This window comes from Carcharhinus amblyrhynchos, chromosome 35, assembly GCF_965287045.1.
Source record: "Carcharhinus amblyrhynchos chromosome 35, sCarAmb.v2.hapA, whole genome shotgun sequence".
NCBI classification, from domain to species: domain Eukaryota; kingdom Metazoa; phylum Chordata; class Chondrichthyes; order Carcharhiniformes; family Carcharhinidae; genus Carcharhinus; species Carcharhinus amblyrhynchos.
In genome coordinates this window covers 9,808,554-9,822,288 of record NC_137358.1, presented here as the reverse complement: position 1 = coordinate 9,822,288, position 13,735 = coordinate 9,808,554, and the positions used below count along the sequence as shown (strand labels likewise).

The 13,735-nt window shown below is 49.8% G+C and overlaps 1 protein-coding gene across 1 annotated transcript in view; it reads right to left on the bottom strand.

Moving 5' to 3' along the window:
* Nucleotides 1–8,578: 8,578 nt before the first annotated feature.
* LOC145361799 (somatostatin receptor type 5-like) overlaps nucleotides 8,579–13,735 on the bottom strand; it is a 30,769-nt gene continuing 25,612 nt past the window's right edge. The window contains exon 2 of the mRNA XM_080217779.1: nucleotides 8,579–9,947. Coding sequence (XP_080073905.1) covers nucleotides 8,722–9,921 — 1,200 coding nt within the window. The 5' untranslated portion in view covers nucleotides 9,922–9,947 and the 3' untranslated portion in view covers nucleotides 8,579–8,721. The remainder of the gene's footprint in view (nucleotides 9,948–13,735) is intronic.

The following is a 13,735-nucleotide window of genomic DNA, read 5'->3' as shown; positions in this document are numbered from 1 at the left end:
CATCTCTCCCTCTCCCCATCTCTCCCTCTCCCCATCTCTCCCTCTCCCCATCTCCTCCTCTCCCCATCTCTCCCTCTCCCCATCTCTCCCTCTCCCCATCTCTCCCTCTCCCCATCTCTCCCTCTCCCCACTTCTCTTTCTCCCTCTCTCTCTCTGTCTCAATCTCTCCCTCCTTCTCTCCCTCTATGATGAATGTGTTCCTTGGGAGATTGGCAGGTGGACAATGGGATTATCCATTATCTTCACTACACACTGTGTTCCCTTGGGTAAATCAAAACAATTTAACTGAGATTATATCACATCCCATTGGACTGGCTTCCACCTGCGCAGTGGGAGATAGGATTTTAATGCCATTGAGATGCGATTGATTTCTGAAACATGTATCAGAGTGTGCAAGAGAAATATTAATGTCATTGACTCTGGGACTAACATAGCTCAAATAACTCAAAATTAAGATTTAGACAAAGACTGCGTGGAGGGTGGGGGCTGGGGTTATTTGATCTCTGCAATTCTTGACAACTTAATGGAAGATGAGTGGGGCACTAGTTTGGTTTTATTAAAGAGTAGCAAAGTGTATTTCACACCAACAAGATAACTGGGGGTTTACCCAGGCACCCATCCCAGCTCCCCCCCCGCCCCTCCCCTCCCGCCACATCCTCCCAGAGAGAGACTGTGAGCGATCTGATTAATATTGATGAGCAAAAGTGACTTTGAGAAGCAGAAAATGCTGGAAAATCTCGGCAGGTCTGACAGCATCCGGAGGGAGAGAATAGAGTAAGAAGTCTCACAACACCAGGTTAAAGTCCAATGGGTTTATTTGATAGTAAACGCCACAAGCTTTCGGAACGCTGTTCCTTCTTCAGGCGAGTGGAAAGTTCTGATCAGAAACAGGGTATATAAAGGCACACACAGTTTACAAACACTGATTAGAACATAGAACATTACAGCGCAGTACAGGCCCTTCGGCCCTCGATGTTGTGCCGACCAGTGGAACCAATCTAATGACCCTCTAACCTAAACTATTCCAATGTTATCCATATGCCTATCCACTGACCATTTGAACACCCTTAAAGTTGGCGAGTCCACAACTGCTGCAGGCAGGGCATTCCACGCCCTTACTACCCTCTGAGTAAAGAATACAGTCTTAACAGCTAATTAGGAACAGTGTTTCCGAAAGCTTGTGACGTTTACTATCAAATAAACTTATTGGACTTTAACCTGGTGTTGTGAGACTTCTCACTGTGTTTACCCCAGTCCAACGCCGGCATCTCCACATCGGGAGAGAACAGAGCCAGCATTTTCAAGTCTGGATGACCCTTTGTCAGAGCCCTGATGAAGGGTCCTCGAAACTCGAAATATTGACTCTATTTTCTCTCCACAGATGCTGTCAGGCCTGCTGAGATTTTCCAGCATTTTCTGTTTCTGTTTCAGATTCCAGCATCCGCAGTATTTTACTTTTAACGTATACCTCACTTTGGAGGCACATTGCTTATGCTGAGGTATATTTCTGAGCACAGATGACATTGGTGGGTTATAGTACGTCAAAATATCTCTGCCATTGCAAAATGTAGGTGCTCTTGCTTACAGCTCAGCTTCTAGAAGCTTCTGCAGTGTCTGTTACTTTCCTCTGAGTCAACGCCCAGGCTCAATCAATCGGGCACAATGAGCGTAGATCAATTATCACAACTGAACAGTCCATCGCTCTACAGGTGTTAATTCAAATTGTTGTTAAGCAATGTCGTAAATTTAGCCTGAAGATTGTTTCAGATTCCAGAATCTGCAGTATCTTGCTTTTACCCTTATGATACTGACAAGGATAGGCTGGGGGATGTTTGACGGTGGCACAGTGGTTAGCCCTGCTGCCTCATAGCACCAGGGACTAGGTTCGATTCCCGGCCTTGGCCCACTGTTTGTGCAGAGTCTGTTCATGAGATTAGAGAGAGACAGAGACAGAGAGAGAGAGACAGAGAGACAGAGAGAAGGAAGGAATGTGTCCGGAGCTGCTGGATGAAAAATCCAGAGGGACAGAGAAGGAAAGGAGAGGGCAAGACAGAGAGAGAGAGAGAAGGAAGGGAGAGTGAGAGACAAAAGGGAGGGAGGGAGGATGGTGGGGTATGGGAGAAAGGGCAGGAGAGAGAGAGAGAGAAGAAAAAGAAGGGGAAGAGAAAGAGTGTGAGAGGGAGAGGAAAGGTGGGAGAGAAAGAGAGAGAGGTAGGGAGGAAGACAAAGAAGAGGGAGGGATTGTGAGTGACTGAGAAAGGGAGGGGTGTGATAAGGGACCCCTGGATCTGTTTGGGTTTCCCCCGGGTGCTCCAGTTTCTTCCCACAGTCCAAAGATGTGCAGCTTAGGTGGATTGGCCGTGCTAAATTGCCCCTTAGTGTCCAAAGATGTGAAGTTTAGGGGGATTAGTGGGATAAATACAGGGATAGGGCCAGGGTAAGATGCTCTGTCGGAGAGTCAGTGCAGAGTTGATGGGCAGAATGCCTCTATCTATTAATCCAGAAACTCAGCTATTGTTCTGGGGACCCAGGTTCGAATCCTGCCACAACAGATGGTGGAATTTGAATTCAATAAAAAATATCTGGAATTAAGAATCTACTGATGACCATGAAACCACTATGGTCATCAGTAGATGGGGCGGTGCGGTAGCACAGTGGTTAGCACTGCTGCCTCGCAGTGCCAGGGATCCAGGTTCAATTCCCTGCTTGGGTCACTGTCTGTGTGGAGTTTGCACATTCTCCCCGTGTCTGCATGGGTTTCCTCCGGGTGCTCCGGTTTCCTCCCACAGTCCGAAAGATGTGTGGGTTAGGTTGATTGGCCATGATAAATTGACCCTCGCGTCAGGGGGAATTGGTGGGGTAAGAATGAGAGTTAAGGGAATAGGGCCTGGCTGGAATTGTGGTCAGTTCAGACTCAATGGGCCGAATGGCCTCCTTCTGCATTGCAGGGATTCTATGATTGTCAGAAAAACCCCATCTGGTTCACTAATGTCCTTTAGGGAAGGAAATCTGCCGTCCTTACCCGGTCTGGCCTACATGTGACTCCAGAGCCACAGCAACGTGGTTGACTCCGAACTGCCCTCCAAGGGCAACTAGGGATGGGCAATAAATGTTGGCCCAGCCAGCCACGCCTGTGTCCCATGAATGAATAAAAAGCACTCACACACATTCTTTCTTTCTCTCTCTCTCACAGATATTAATAAATGATGGTGAGAAACAATGAGCTGAACCTTCCCTCCTCTCATTCCCTCCCTGCCTCCGTCCTCCTCCACTTGCCCTCTCCCCTTACCTCCCTACCCCCTCCCTTCTCCCCCACCCTTCTCCTCCTCCCCGCTTTCCTCCTCCCCCCCGACCTCCCCGTCTCCCCTCCCCTTCCTCCCCTCCCCTCACCCTCCTCCTCTCCCCCACCCTCCCCTCTCCCCTCCCCTCACCCTCCGCTCCCCCCCACCCTCCCCCTCTCCCCTCCCCTTCCTCCCCTCACCCTCCTCCTCTCCCCCACCCTCCCCCTCTCCCCTCCCCTTCCTCCCCTCCCCTCACCCTCCTCCTCCCCCCCACCCCTCCCCATCCTCCCCTCCCCTCACCCTCCTCCTCTCCCCCACCCTCCCCCTCTCCCCCTCCCCTTCCTCCCCTCCCCTCACCCTCCTCCTCTCCCCCGCCCTCCCCACTCTCCTCCCTCCCCCACTCCCCTCCTTTCCCTTAACCCTCTGTTTGCCTGCGGGTTAATGCAGCAAACACGTCGCCAGCGAGACTGACAAGCTGGCAAGGTGTTGGGGCAGAGATTTCCCAGCTCTCACTCAGCGCTGGGCAGATAACATTCACCCAGTTCATATCCTGCAGGCTGAGATTATGAATCCAAATCTAATTCTGCTCCAATCTCTGATATTAGCTACATCTGCAGATATGAATGTTCCTTCTCCTTCAGTGATCGTGGTGAGGATCACAGACCGGATTTAATGTGCTGTTTGCTGGAATACCAGCAGCTCAGAGCTGTGTAATGAGGCCTGGCTTATTGCACTATCGGATGGTTAGTTCATTCAGCTATTGAGTGGTCGCTGGGGGTTCGCCCAGCCAGGAGCTGGGCTGCTTAAGTAACGCTTGTCAGAGCTGTCTGCTTAACCACCCACCCTGCCCCTGGACTCAATATCTGTCCAGTTCACTGTGGCTATTCACTGCGGAAATAGTCACTCAACTGCTTGATGCCTAGACTCAGACTCCATCTGGATCTGTCCCCACTCCTCCTCGTCTCCCCCTCTCATAGAATCCCTACGGTGCAGAAGGAGGCCATTCGGCCCATCGGGTCTGCACCGACAACAATCCCACCCAGGCCCTATCACAATAACCCCACATAATCATCCTGCAAGCCTCCCAACACTAAGGGGCAATTTAGCATGGCCAATCCACCTAACCTACACATCTTTAGACATTAAGGGGCAATTTACCATGGCCAATCCACCTGACTTGCGCATCCTTAGACACTAAGGGGCAATTTAGCATGGCCAATCTCCCTAACCTACACATCTTTAGACATTAAGGGGCAATTTAGCATGGCCAATCCACCTAATTTGTACATCTTTGGACACTAAGGGCAATATAGCATGGCCAATCCACCTAACCTACACATCTTTTGGGCACTAAGGGGCAATTTAGCATGGCCAATCCACCTAACCTACACATCTTTGGACACTAAGGGGCAATTTAGCATGGCCAATCCACCTAACCTACACATCTTTGGACACTAAGGGGCAATTTAGCATGGCCAATCCACCTAACCTACACATCCTTAGACACTAAGGGGCAATTTAGCATGGCCAATCCACCTAACCTACACATCCTTAGACACTAAGGGGCAATTTAGCATGGCCAATCCACCTAACCTACACATCTTTGGACAATGGGAGGAAACCGGAGCATCTCGAGGAAACCCACACAGACATGGGGAAAATGTGCAGATTCCACACAGACAGTGACCCGAGACTGGAATTGAGCCCGTGTCCCTGGCGCTGTGAGGCAGCAGTGCTCACCACTGTGACGCCATGCTAGTTGTGTGGAAAGTCTATCGCTAGCACAGCACCAGTTGGGCCAAATGGCCCGTTTTTTCCTGCTGTCAAGTTCGATGCAATTCGAGATAATTCCCCGTCGTCAAGATGGAAGATTAAATGTGAGGAGATGGGCGCGTTGAAGAAACTAACAATTAACTCTAACCAGGATGATGTCCCAGTTAATACACAAGCGCGCCTGTTCTGAATGTCAAAAGCATTAAATGAGAAACCTCATTAGCCGAGGCGGCTGTTGAACTCAAGTTGTCGCTCATTTGCATCTTATCAAACCTCAAAGTTCTAATTGAAAATCCTCCCTAAATGGCTGCCGTCGCTTAGCGACCGTACAACAGAGCAATTGGAAATTGAGTGGGGGGGTGGAGGGGGGGGGGGAGATGTGGGGAGGGAGGGAGAAGTGGGGGGAGGTGGAGGTGAACGGAGGAGCGAGAAAGCGGAGAATGTTGGAGAGAGAGAGAGGGAACGATGCATCTTCTCCCTCGCTGCCCTTCAGCTCCCCCGCCGCTTTCGAGCAAAGCCTCACTCACAGATAGAACATTCCGGAACTTCTCTGTCAGCGATCCGAGAGAAAAGGCCGGGCAAGGTTTCGGGGGTGACGCCCTGGGCGGGATGTTCCAGCTCCGCTCGCTTCGAGGCTGGAGATCGCCACTCGAGGTTGATGGATCTTTGCATGGTCTGTCCCCCCTCCCATCCACCACCCCCCCCACCAACCCCGCAACCCTGCACCCATGACGCTTGCACCCAGGGGTGGGGTAAAGATCCCGTGTTTTGGAGTCCCAGGCCGGAATTCTCCAGCCATCCACGCCAGTGGGATCTTCCAGTCCCGATGACGGTGGGGTGGATTTGACGGGATATCCCACTGACAGCAGCGGGACTGGAAGATCCCACAGCCAACGAGCTGCACGCTGCCTTTCCACGTGGCTGAGAGGCCGGAGAGACCCGTCCATAGATTTTTACAGCACAGAACGAGGCCCTTCGGCCCACCGTGACTGCGCCAGCCATCAAGTACCCATCTTTCGGCATGCCGGCACAGTGGTTAGCACTGCTGTCTCACAGTGCCAGGGACCCGGGTTCGATTCCCGGCTCGGGGTCGCTGTCTGTGCGGAATCTGCACATTCTCCCCGTGTCTGCATGGGTTTCCTCCGGGTGCTCCGGTTTCCTCTCACAGTCCGAAAGACGTACTGGTCAGAGTGCATTTGCCGTGTTAAATTCTCCCTCAGTGTACCCGAACAGGAGGTGGCGGCTAGGGGAATTTCACAATAACTCCATTGCAGTGTTAATGTAAGGCCTACTTGTGACACTAATAAATAAACTTTAAACTTTAAGTGTACCATAGTCACAAATATAGTGTCGGCACAAGTGTGGCGTAGTCACAAGTGTAGTGTGATCACAAATGTAGTGTGTAGTGTGATCACAAGTGTGGTGCAGTCTGCACATTCTCCCCGTGCCTGCGTGGGTTTCCTCCGGGTGCTCCGGTTTCCTCCCACAGTCCGAAAGACGTCCTGGTTAGGGTGCATTGGCCGTGCTAAATTCTCCTTCAGTGTACCCGAACAGGCGCCAGTGTGTGGCGACCAGGGGAATTTCACAGTAACTCCATTGCGGCGTTAATGTGACACTAATAAATAAACTTGAAACTTTAAGTGTACCATAGTCACAAGTGTAATGTCATCCCAGGTGTGGTGTAGTCACATGTGTAGTGTGACCATAAATGTGGTGTGATCACAAGCGTAGTGTAGTCACAAGTGATGTAGTCACCAGTGTAGTGTTATCACAAGTGTAGTGTGTAGTGTGATCACGTGTAGTGTGTAGAGTTATCACAAGTGTAGTGTGTAGTGTTATCACAAGTGTAGTGTGATCACAGGTGTAGTGTGTAGTGTGATCACGAGTGTAGTGTGTATGATCACAAGTGTAGTGTGTAGTGTTATCACAAGTGTAGTGTGATCACAAGTGTAATGTGTAGTGTGATCACAAGTGTAGTGTGTAGAGTTATCACAAGTGTAGTGTGTAGTGTTATCACAAGTGTAGTGTGTAGTGTTATCACAAGTGTAGTGTGTAGTGTTATCACGTGTAGTGTGATCACAAGTGTAGTGTGTAGTGTGATCACAAGTGTAGTGTGTAGTGTGATCACAAGTGTAGTGTGTAGTGTTATCACAAGTGTAGTGTGTAGTGTGATCACAAGTGTAGTGTGTAGTGTTATCACGTGTAGTGTGATCACAAGTGTAGTGTGTAGTGTGATCACAAGTGTAGTGTGTAGTGTTATCACGTGTAGTGTGATCACAAGTGTAGTGTGTAGTGTTATCACAAGTGTAGTGTGTAGTGTTATCACGTGTAGTGTGATCACAAGTGTAGTGTGTAGTGTGATCACAAGTGTAGTGTGTAGTGTGATCACAAGTGTAGTGTGTAGTGTGATCACAAGTGTAGTGTGTAGTGTGATCACAAGTGTAGTGTGTAGTGTTATCACGTGTAGTGTGATCACAAGTGTAGTGTGTAGTGTGATCACAAGTGTAGTGTGTAGTGTGATCACAAGTGTAGTGTGTAGTGTTATCACGTGTAGTGTGATCACAAGTGTAGTGTGTAGTGTGATCACAAGTGTAGTGTGTAGTGTGATCACAAGTGTGGTGTAGTCACAAGTGATGTAGTGTAGTGCAGCAGGAAGCCATCGGAGGAATTTCACACTCATTCCCTCTCAAACCCGTCACTGGGCCGTGATCCTCCGTGTTCACATTCTCACCGCACGTAGATTACAGAACAAAACCTCCCTCTGTCGCCTGACCGAGCGCGTTGACGGGATCCTCTGGATTGACAGACGACGCACGAGAAACTGGTCACTTGAAAAGTTTAATAAACCGGGAGGGAGAGGCAATCATAGGGCAAACTGTTATAAAAACCAACTGGCATGCATAAGGTTATCCGAGAGTGCGGCACAGACACTGTCACAGTGCTGGATAAATACTGTGATACAAATACAGGTACCCGGCCCAGGTCTAATGCACAGGAAAAGGTGGGTGATGGGATAGCAAAGCTCGGGAGAGGTAGGCTTCACCAATACAAACAAGCAGGGTGGGGGGAGATCCTGACTCTCGTGTGCCTCACCTCATCATACTTGCAATGTCCAATGTCTTAATGTACTTCCAATGATCCCCTTGGCTCCCTCTCCCCTCCATCCACCTCCTCTCCTATCCCCTCCTGAAGACTTGGAGGCCCCCCCCCACAACCCCAACATCCATATCAACAATGCCCTTGTCTTTGACCAAAGGGTCCGTGACTGTGGGACTGATCCAACCACACACCCCCTCCCACCCCCTCCCCAAAGCAAGGGGCCCCTTGCTGGGATCTTTCTCGGGGATTGGGTTAACAACTGCCCCCGCCACCCTGCTGTCCAGCCTCTTAACACCCCCGCGTCTTGTGTCGGGGAAATCCGATTGGGCATTTGCCCTCCCCCCAACTCCCACCCTCTTGCCTTCCCTCCCAACCTAGAGGCACTGAGGCCAAACATCGGAAGGGCCAGACAGAGTACGAACAAAGGGGGCCCTCCCAATAAATCCTGTGAACTCAATATCGGACAGTAAAGTTCCCATTGGAGTAATTGGCCTAGAGGGTTTAGTAACGTCAGGTTTATCCAATGACAGAAAAGCAAGGTGGACGGTCACAATATTTCACCACGGGATTACAAGTCGCTGATCTCCAGTGTCCCATTATTGGCTGAGTTTGGTAAGATTTCGTTGGGTATCTTTTGCTCTGAGCTGCCACCCAGGAGGTTGTCCTGTGCCTGGGCATTCTGGGCAATGTTGTTGATGTGCCGCATCTCCATGTAGGTGCTCCCCGTCGCCCGGCTGGCAGGCTTCTTGTCGTCCACCTTCCTGGTGGCCCGACACAGGATCTTGCGGAAGCCCTGCTTGAAGTTGTCCGACAGGAAGCCGTAGATGATGGGGTTGGCGCAACTGTTGGCGTAGGACAGCACCACCACGAAGAAGTAGAGGCCCACCAGGGCGGGCTCCGAGGGCATGGTGGACACCAGGTTGACCACGTTCATCACGTAGAAGGGCAGCCAGCAGAAGACGAAGACCGCCACCACGATGACCACCATCCAGGTCACCCGGCGCTCCGACTTCTTCCTCTTGGTGGAGGTGGCCCTCACCTTCTTGCCCGAAGATTTGACCTTGATGACAATGAGGAGGTAGCAGAGGCAGATGACCAGCAGGGGGCCAAAGAAGCCCAGGGTGGCCGTGTAAATGATGAAGGCGGTCGACCAGATCATGACGGGCTCCGGCCAATTGATGTTGCAGGTGTGCATGCCCGCCTTCACGTCCGAGAAGACGACGACAGGGAGGACCACCACGAAGGAGATGGCCCACACCATGGCGTTGATGGCCTTGGCCACGTGGGGCTTGCGCCAACGGATGGACTTCACCGGGTGGACCACCGCCAGGTACCGGTCGATGCTCATCACGGTGAGGCAGAAGATGCTGGTGAACTGGTTGATCCCGTCCACGGTCATTACCAAGCGGCACATCAGCGAGCCGAAGGGCCAGTAGGACAGGGCGTTCTGAATGGCCAGGAAGGGCAGCCCCAGCATGAAGAGCTCGTCCGCGATGGCCAGGTTCAAGATGTACAGGTTGGTGACGGACTCCATCTTGGCATAGTGAAGGATGACGTGGATGACTAGAGTGTTACCACTGAGCCCGATGACGCAGACGGTAAAATATATGGCTGGGATCAGTATGGCCCCATCCCCGGCAGGGCTGGGCGGCTCCAAGGTGCTGTTGCTGGATGCGTTTTCGATGGAAAACGTCGGAACGCTGTAAAACCCGGGACTTGCCGAGGGTGTCGCAAGATAGGACAAGGGTTTCTCCATGGCTCCCAGCATGTGTTGCCTCCAACTGCGATGGATTCCTGAGGAAAACAAAACCAAACCAAATTCATGTTGTGGAGATAATGGCATTGGGCACAGTCAGAAGTCTCACAACACCAGGTTAAAGTCCAACAGGTTTATTTGGTAGCTTTCGGAGCCCAACTCACCTGATGAAGGGGTAGTGCTCCAAAAGCTCGTGCTACCAAATAAACCTGTTGGACTTTGACCTGGTGTTGTGGGATAACTTACAAATTCATATTAGCAAAGGATTAAGGTTAAAGTTTTATTTATTAGTGGCTCAAATTAACACTGCAATGAAGTTGCTGTGAAAATCCCCTGAGTCGCCACACTCCGGCGCCTGTTTGGGTACACTGAGGGAGAATTTAGCACGGCCAATGCATCTAATCAGCACGTCTTTCGGACTGTGGGAGAAAACCGGAGCACGCGGAGGAAACCCAAGCAGACACTGGGAGACCCCGCACAGACATTGACCCAAGTCGGGAATCGAACTCAGGTCTCTGGTGTTGCGAGGCAGCAGTGCTAACCATTGTGCTACTGTTGTGGTGACTGTACAACGTTCAGCACCATTCGCAACTCCTCAGATGCTGAAGCAGTCCGTGTCCAAATGCAGCAAGATCTGGGCAATATCCGAGCTTGACAAGTGGCAAATAACATTCACACTTCACAACAAGAGAGAATCTCCAACAAGAGAGAATCTAATCATTGCCCCTAGACGTTCAATGGCATTACCAATGCTGAATTCACCAATATCGACATCCTGGGGATTAACACTGACCAGAAACTCAACTGCGACCCAGCCATATAAATACAATGTCTCCCAGAGCATGACGTGGAGATGTCGGCGTTGGACTGGGGGTAAACACAGTAAGAAGTCTCACAACACCAGGTCAAAGTCCAACAGGTTTATTTGGTAGCAAAAGCCACTAGCTTTCGGAGCGCTGCTCCTTCATCAGGTGAGTGGGAGTTCTGTTCACAAACAGGGCATATAAAGACACAAACTGTAACAAAGAACAGCTTTGTAAATTGAGTTTGTGTCCTCATGTGCCCTATTTGTGAACAGAACTCCCACTTCCCTGATGAAGGGGCAGTGCGCTGAAAGCTAGTGGCTTTTGCTACCAAATAAACCTGTTGGACTTTAACCTGGTGACGAGTAACTCACGCCCTGACTCCCCGAAGCCTGTCCACCATCAACAAGGCACTAGAATGGAGTGCCCACCACTTGCCTGGATGAGGGCAGCATTAACTGTGTTGCTCTCTGTTGCAGACCTGCTGAGTTTATCCAGCATTTTATTGTTTTTATTTCAGATTTTGGGTATCGGCGGTGATTTTCTTTAATCCAGGGTTTAGGACGTTGATAGGAAAGAGGTTAACAGTCCCTGAAAGGTCACAATCGGTGCTCTTTTGGTCAGAGTACACCAAGGGTCTGGGAATGGCACTGAAGCCCTCCTCAGACTGTCTGTGTGAAGTGGGATAACATGCTGAATATTAGGAGAATTGAAATAGTGTTGAGGCAACTCAATGGAGGAGAAAAGATTATTTATTGCACTTTCTTTAATTTTCCATTGGGTAGGTTAGAAGTCATAGAACATAGAACACTACAGCACAAACAGGCCCTTCGGCCCACAAGTTGCACCGATCATATCCATACCTATCAGGGCATAGAACTATCTATAACTCCCAATCCCATTAAATCCCATGTACTCATCATATAGAATCATAGAAACCCTACAGTGCAGAAAGGCCATTTGGCCCATCGAGTCAGAATGATAGGGAGTGGGATAGCGTGATTGGGACTGGATATAGCTCAGCATAACATTGAGGGCCGAAGGGCCTGTACTGTGCTGTAATGTTCTATGTTCTATGTAACAACAATCCCACCTATCCCTCTAACCCTGTGTATTTACCCCTCTAATCCCTCTAACCCACACATCCCAGAACACTAAGAGACAATTTAACATGGTAGAACCACCTAACCTGTACATCTTTGGACTGTTGGAGGAAACCGGAGCACCCGGAGGAAACCCACACAGACACGGGGAGAACATGCAGACTCCACACAGACAGTGACCCAAGACGGGAATCGAACCTGTGTCCTTGGAGCTGAGAGTCAGCAGTGCTAACCACTGTGCCCCCGTGTCCCATGTTCTGCAACGTACTTCCATCAATTTTAATGACAAAGTTTACAGTTTTCTTACTGTCACAAGTAGGCTTACATTAACGCTGCAGTGAAGTTACTGTGAAAATCCCCTAGTTGCCACATTCTGGTGCCTGTTTGGATACACTAAGGGAGAATTTAGCACGGCCAATTCACCTAACCCGCACATCTTTGCACTGTGGGAAGCAAGTGGAGCACCCAGAGGCAACCCATGCAGACATGGGGAGAATGTGCAAACTCCACACAGACAGTGACCCGAGACTGGGAATTGAACCCGGATCCCTGGCACTGTGAGGCAGTAGAGCTAATCACTGTGCCACCATGTTGTATATTTTAGAGCAAAAAAAGTTTCTCATGGCAAAGATGTCGATGGAATGTGATTCCAATGCAAGGCTGCTCCCAGTGTACCCAGGCAGTGAGTCAGTGCACGCCAAATTAATTCATTGTCTGAAAGTCTACGTGACAATTAGGCCAGATAAAACACAATGACTAAGATCAGAATATTCAGCATTCTCAATTCAATTATATTCCAGCATTGAATTTGAAGGAGAATCGAATTTTGATTTGCTGCACAATTTTAAACAGATGTTAGTTCAAGGCAAGTTCACAAAATTATAGATTCCCCTACAGTGCAGAGGAGGCCATGTGGCCCATCGAGTCTGCACCAAACACAATCCCATCCGGGTCCTGTTCCCGTAAACCCACATATTTACCCTGCTAGTCTCACGACACTAAGGGGCAATTTAGCCAATCCACCTAACCTGCACATCTTTGGACACTAAGGGGCAATTTAGCACGGCCAATCCACCTAACTTGCACATCTTTGGACACTAAGGGGCAATTTAGCACAGCCAATCCACCTAACTTGCACATCTTTGGACACTAAGGGGCAATTTAGCATGGCCAATCCACCTAACTTGCACATCTTTGGACACTAAGGGGCAATTTAGCATGGCTAATCCACCTAACCTGCACATCTTTGGACACTAAGGGTTAGGGGAGTCTAAAACTAGAGCGCATAGGTTTAAGGTGAGAGGGGAGAGATACAAAAGTGTCCAGAGGGGCAATCTTTTCACACAGAGGGTGGTGAGTGCCTGGAACATGCTGCCAGAGGTAGTAGTAGAGGCGGGTACAATTTTATCTTTTAAAAAGCATTTAGATAGTTACATGGGTATGATGGGTAAAGAGGGATATGAGCCAAATGTGGGCAATTGGGAATAGTTTAGGGGTTTAAAAAAACAGGGCAGCATGGACAAGTTGGGCTGAAGGGCCTGTTTCCATCCTGTAAACCTCTATCACCCCTCATCTCAGTCCTAAACAGCCTGTATCCTGAGGCTATGTAGGCCAGACAGGTTAAAGATGGCAGATTTCTTTCCCTAAAGCAGCGTTCGTGAACTCGATGGGCTTTTACAACAGCTGATGATAGTGATTTGGACACCGTTACTGTGTTTTTAATTCCAGACCTTTTCTCTTGATATGCAAATTGGTTTTAAATTCCACCAGCTGTCGTGGCGAAGATTCGAACCTAGATTTCCAAGAACATCAACCCGGGCCTCTGGACTGAAACCCACCAGTACCTCTGCTTTCTCAGGAGGCTAAAGAAATTCGGCATGTCTGCCAAGGCTCTCACCGTTTACAGATACACCATAGAAA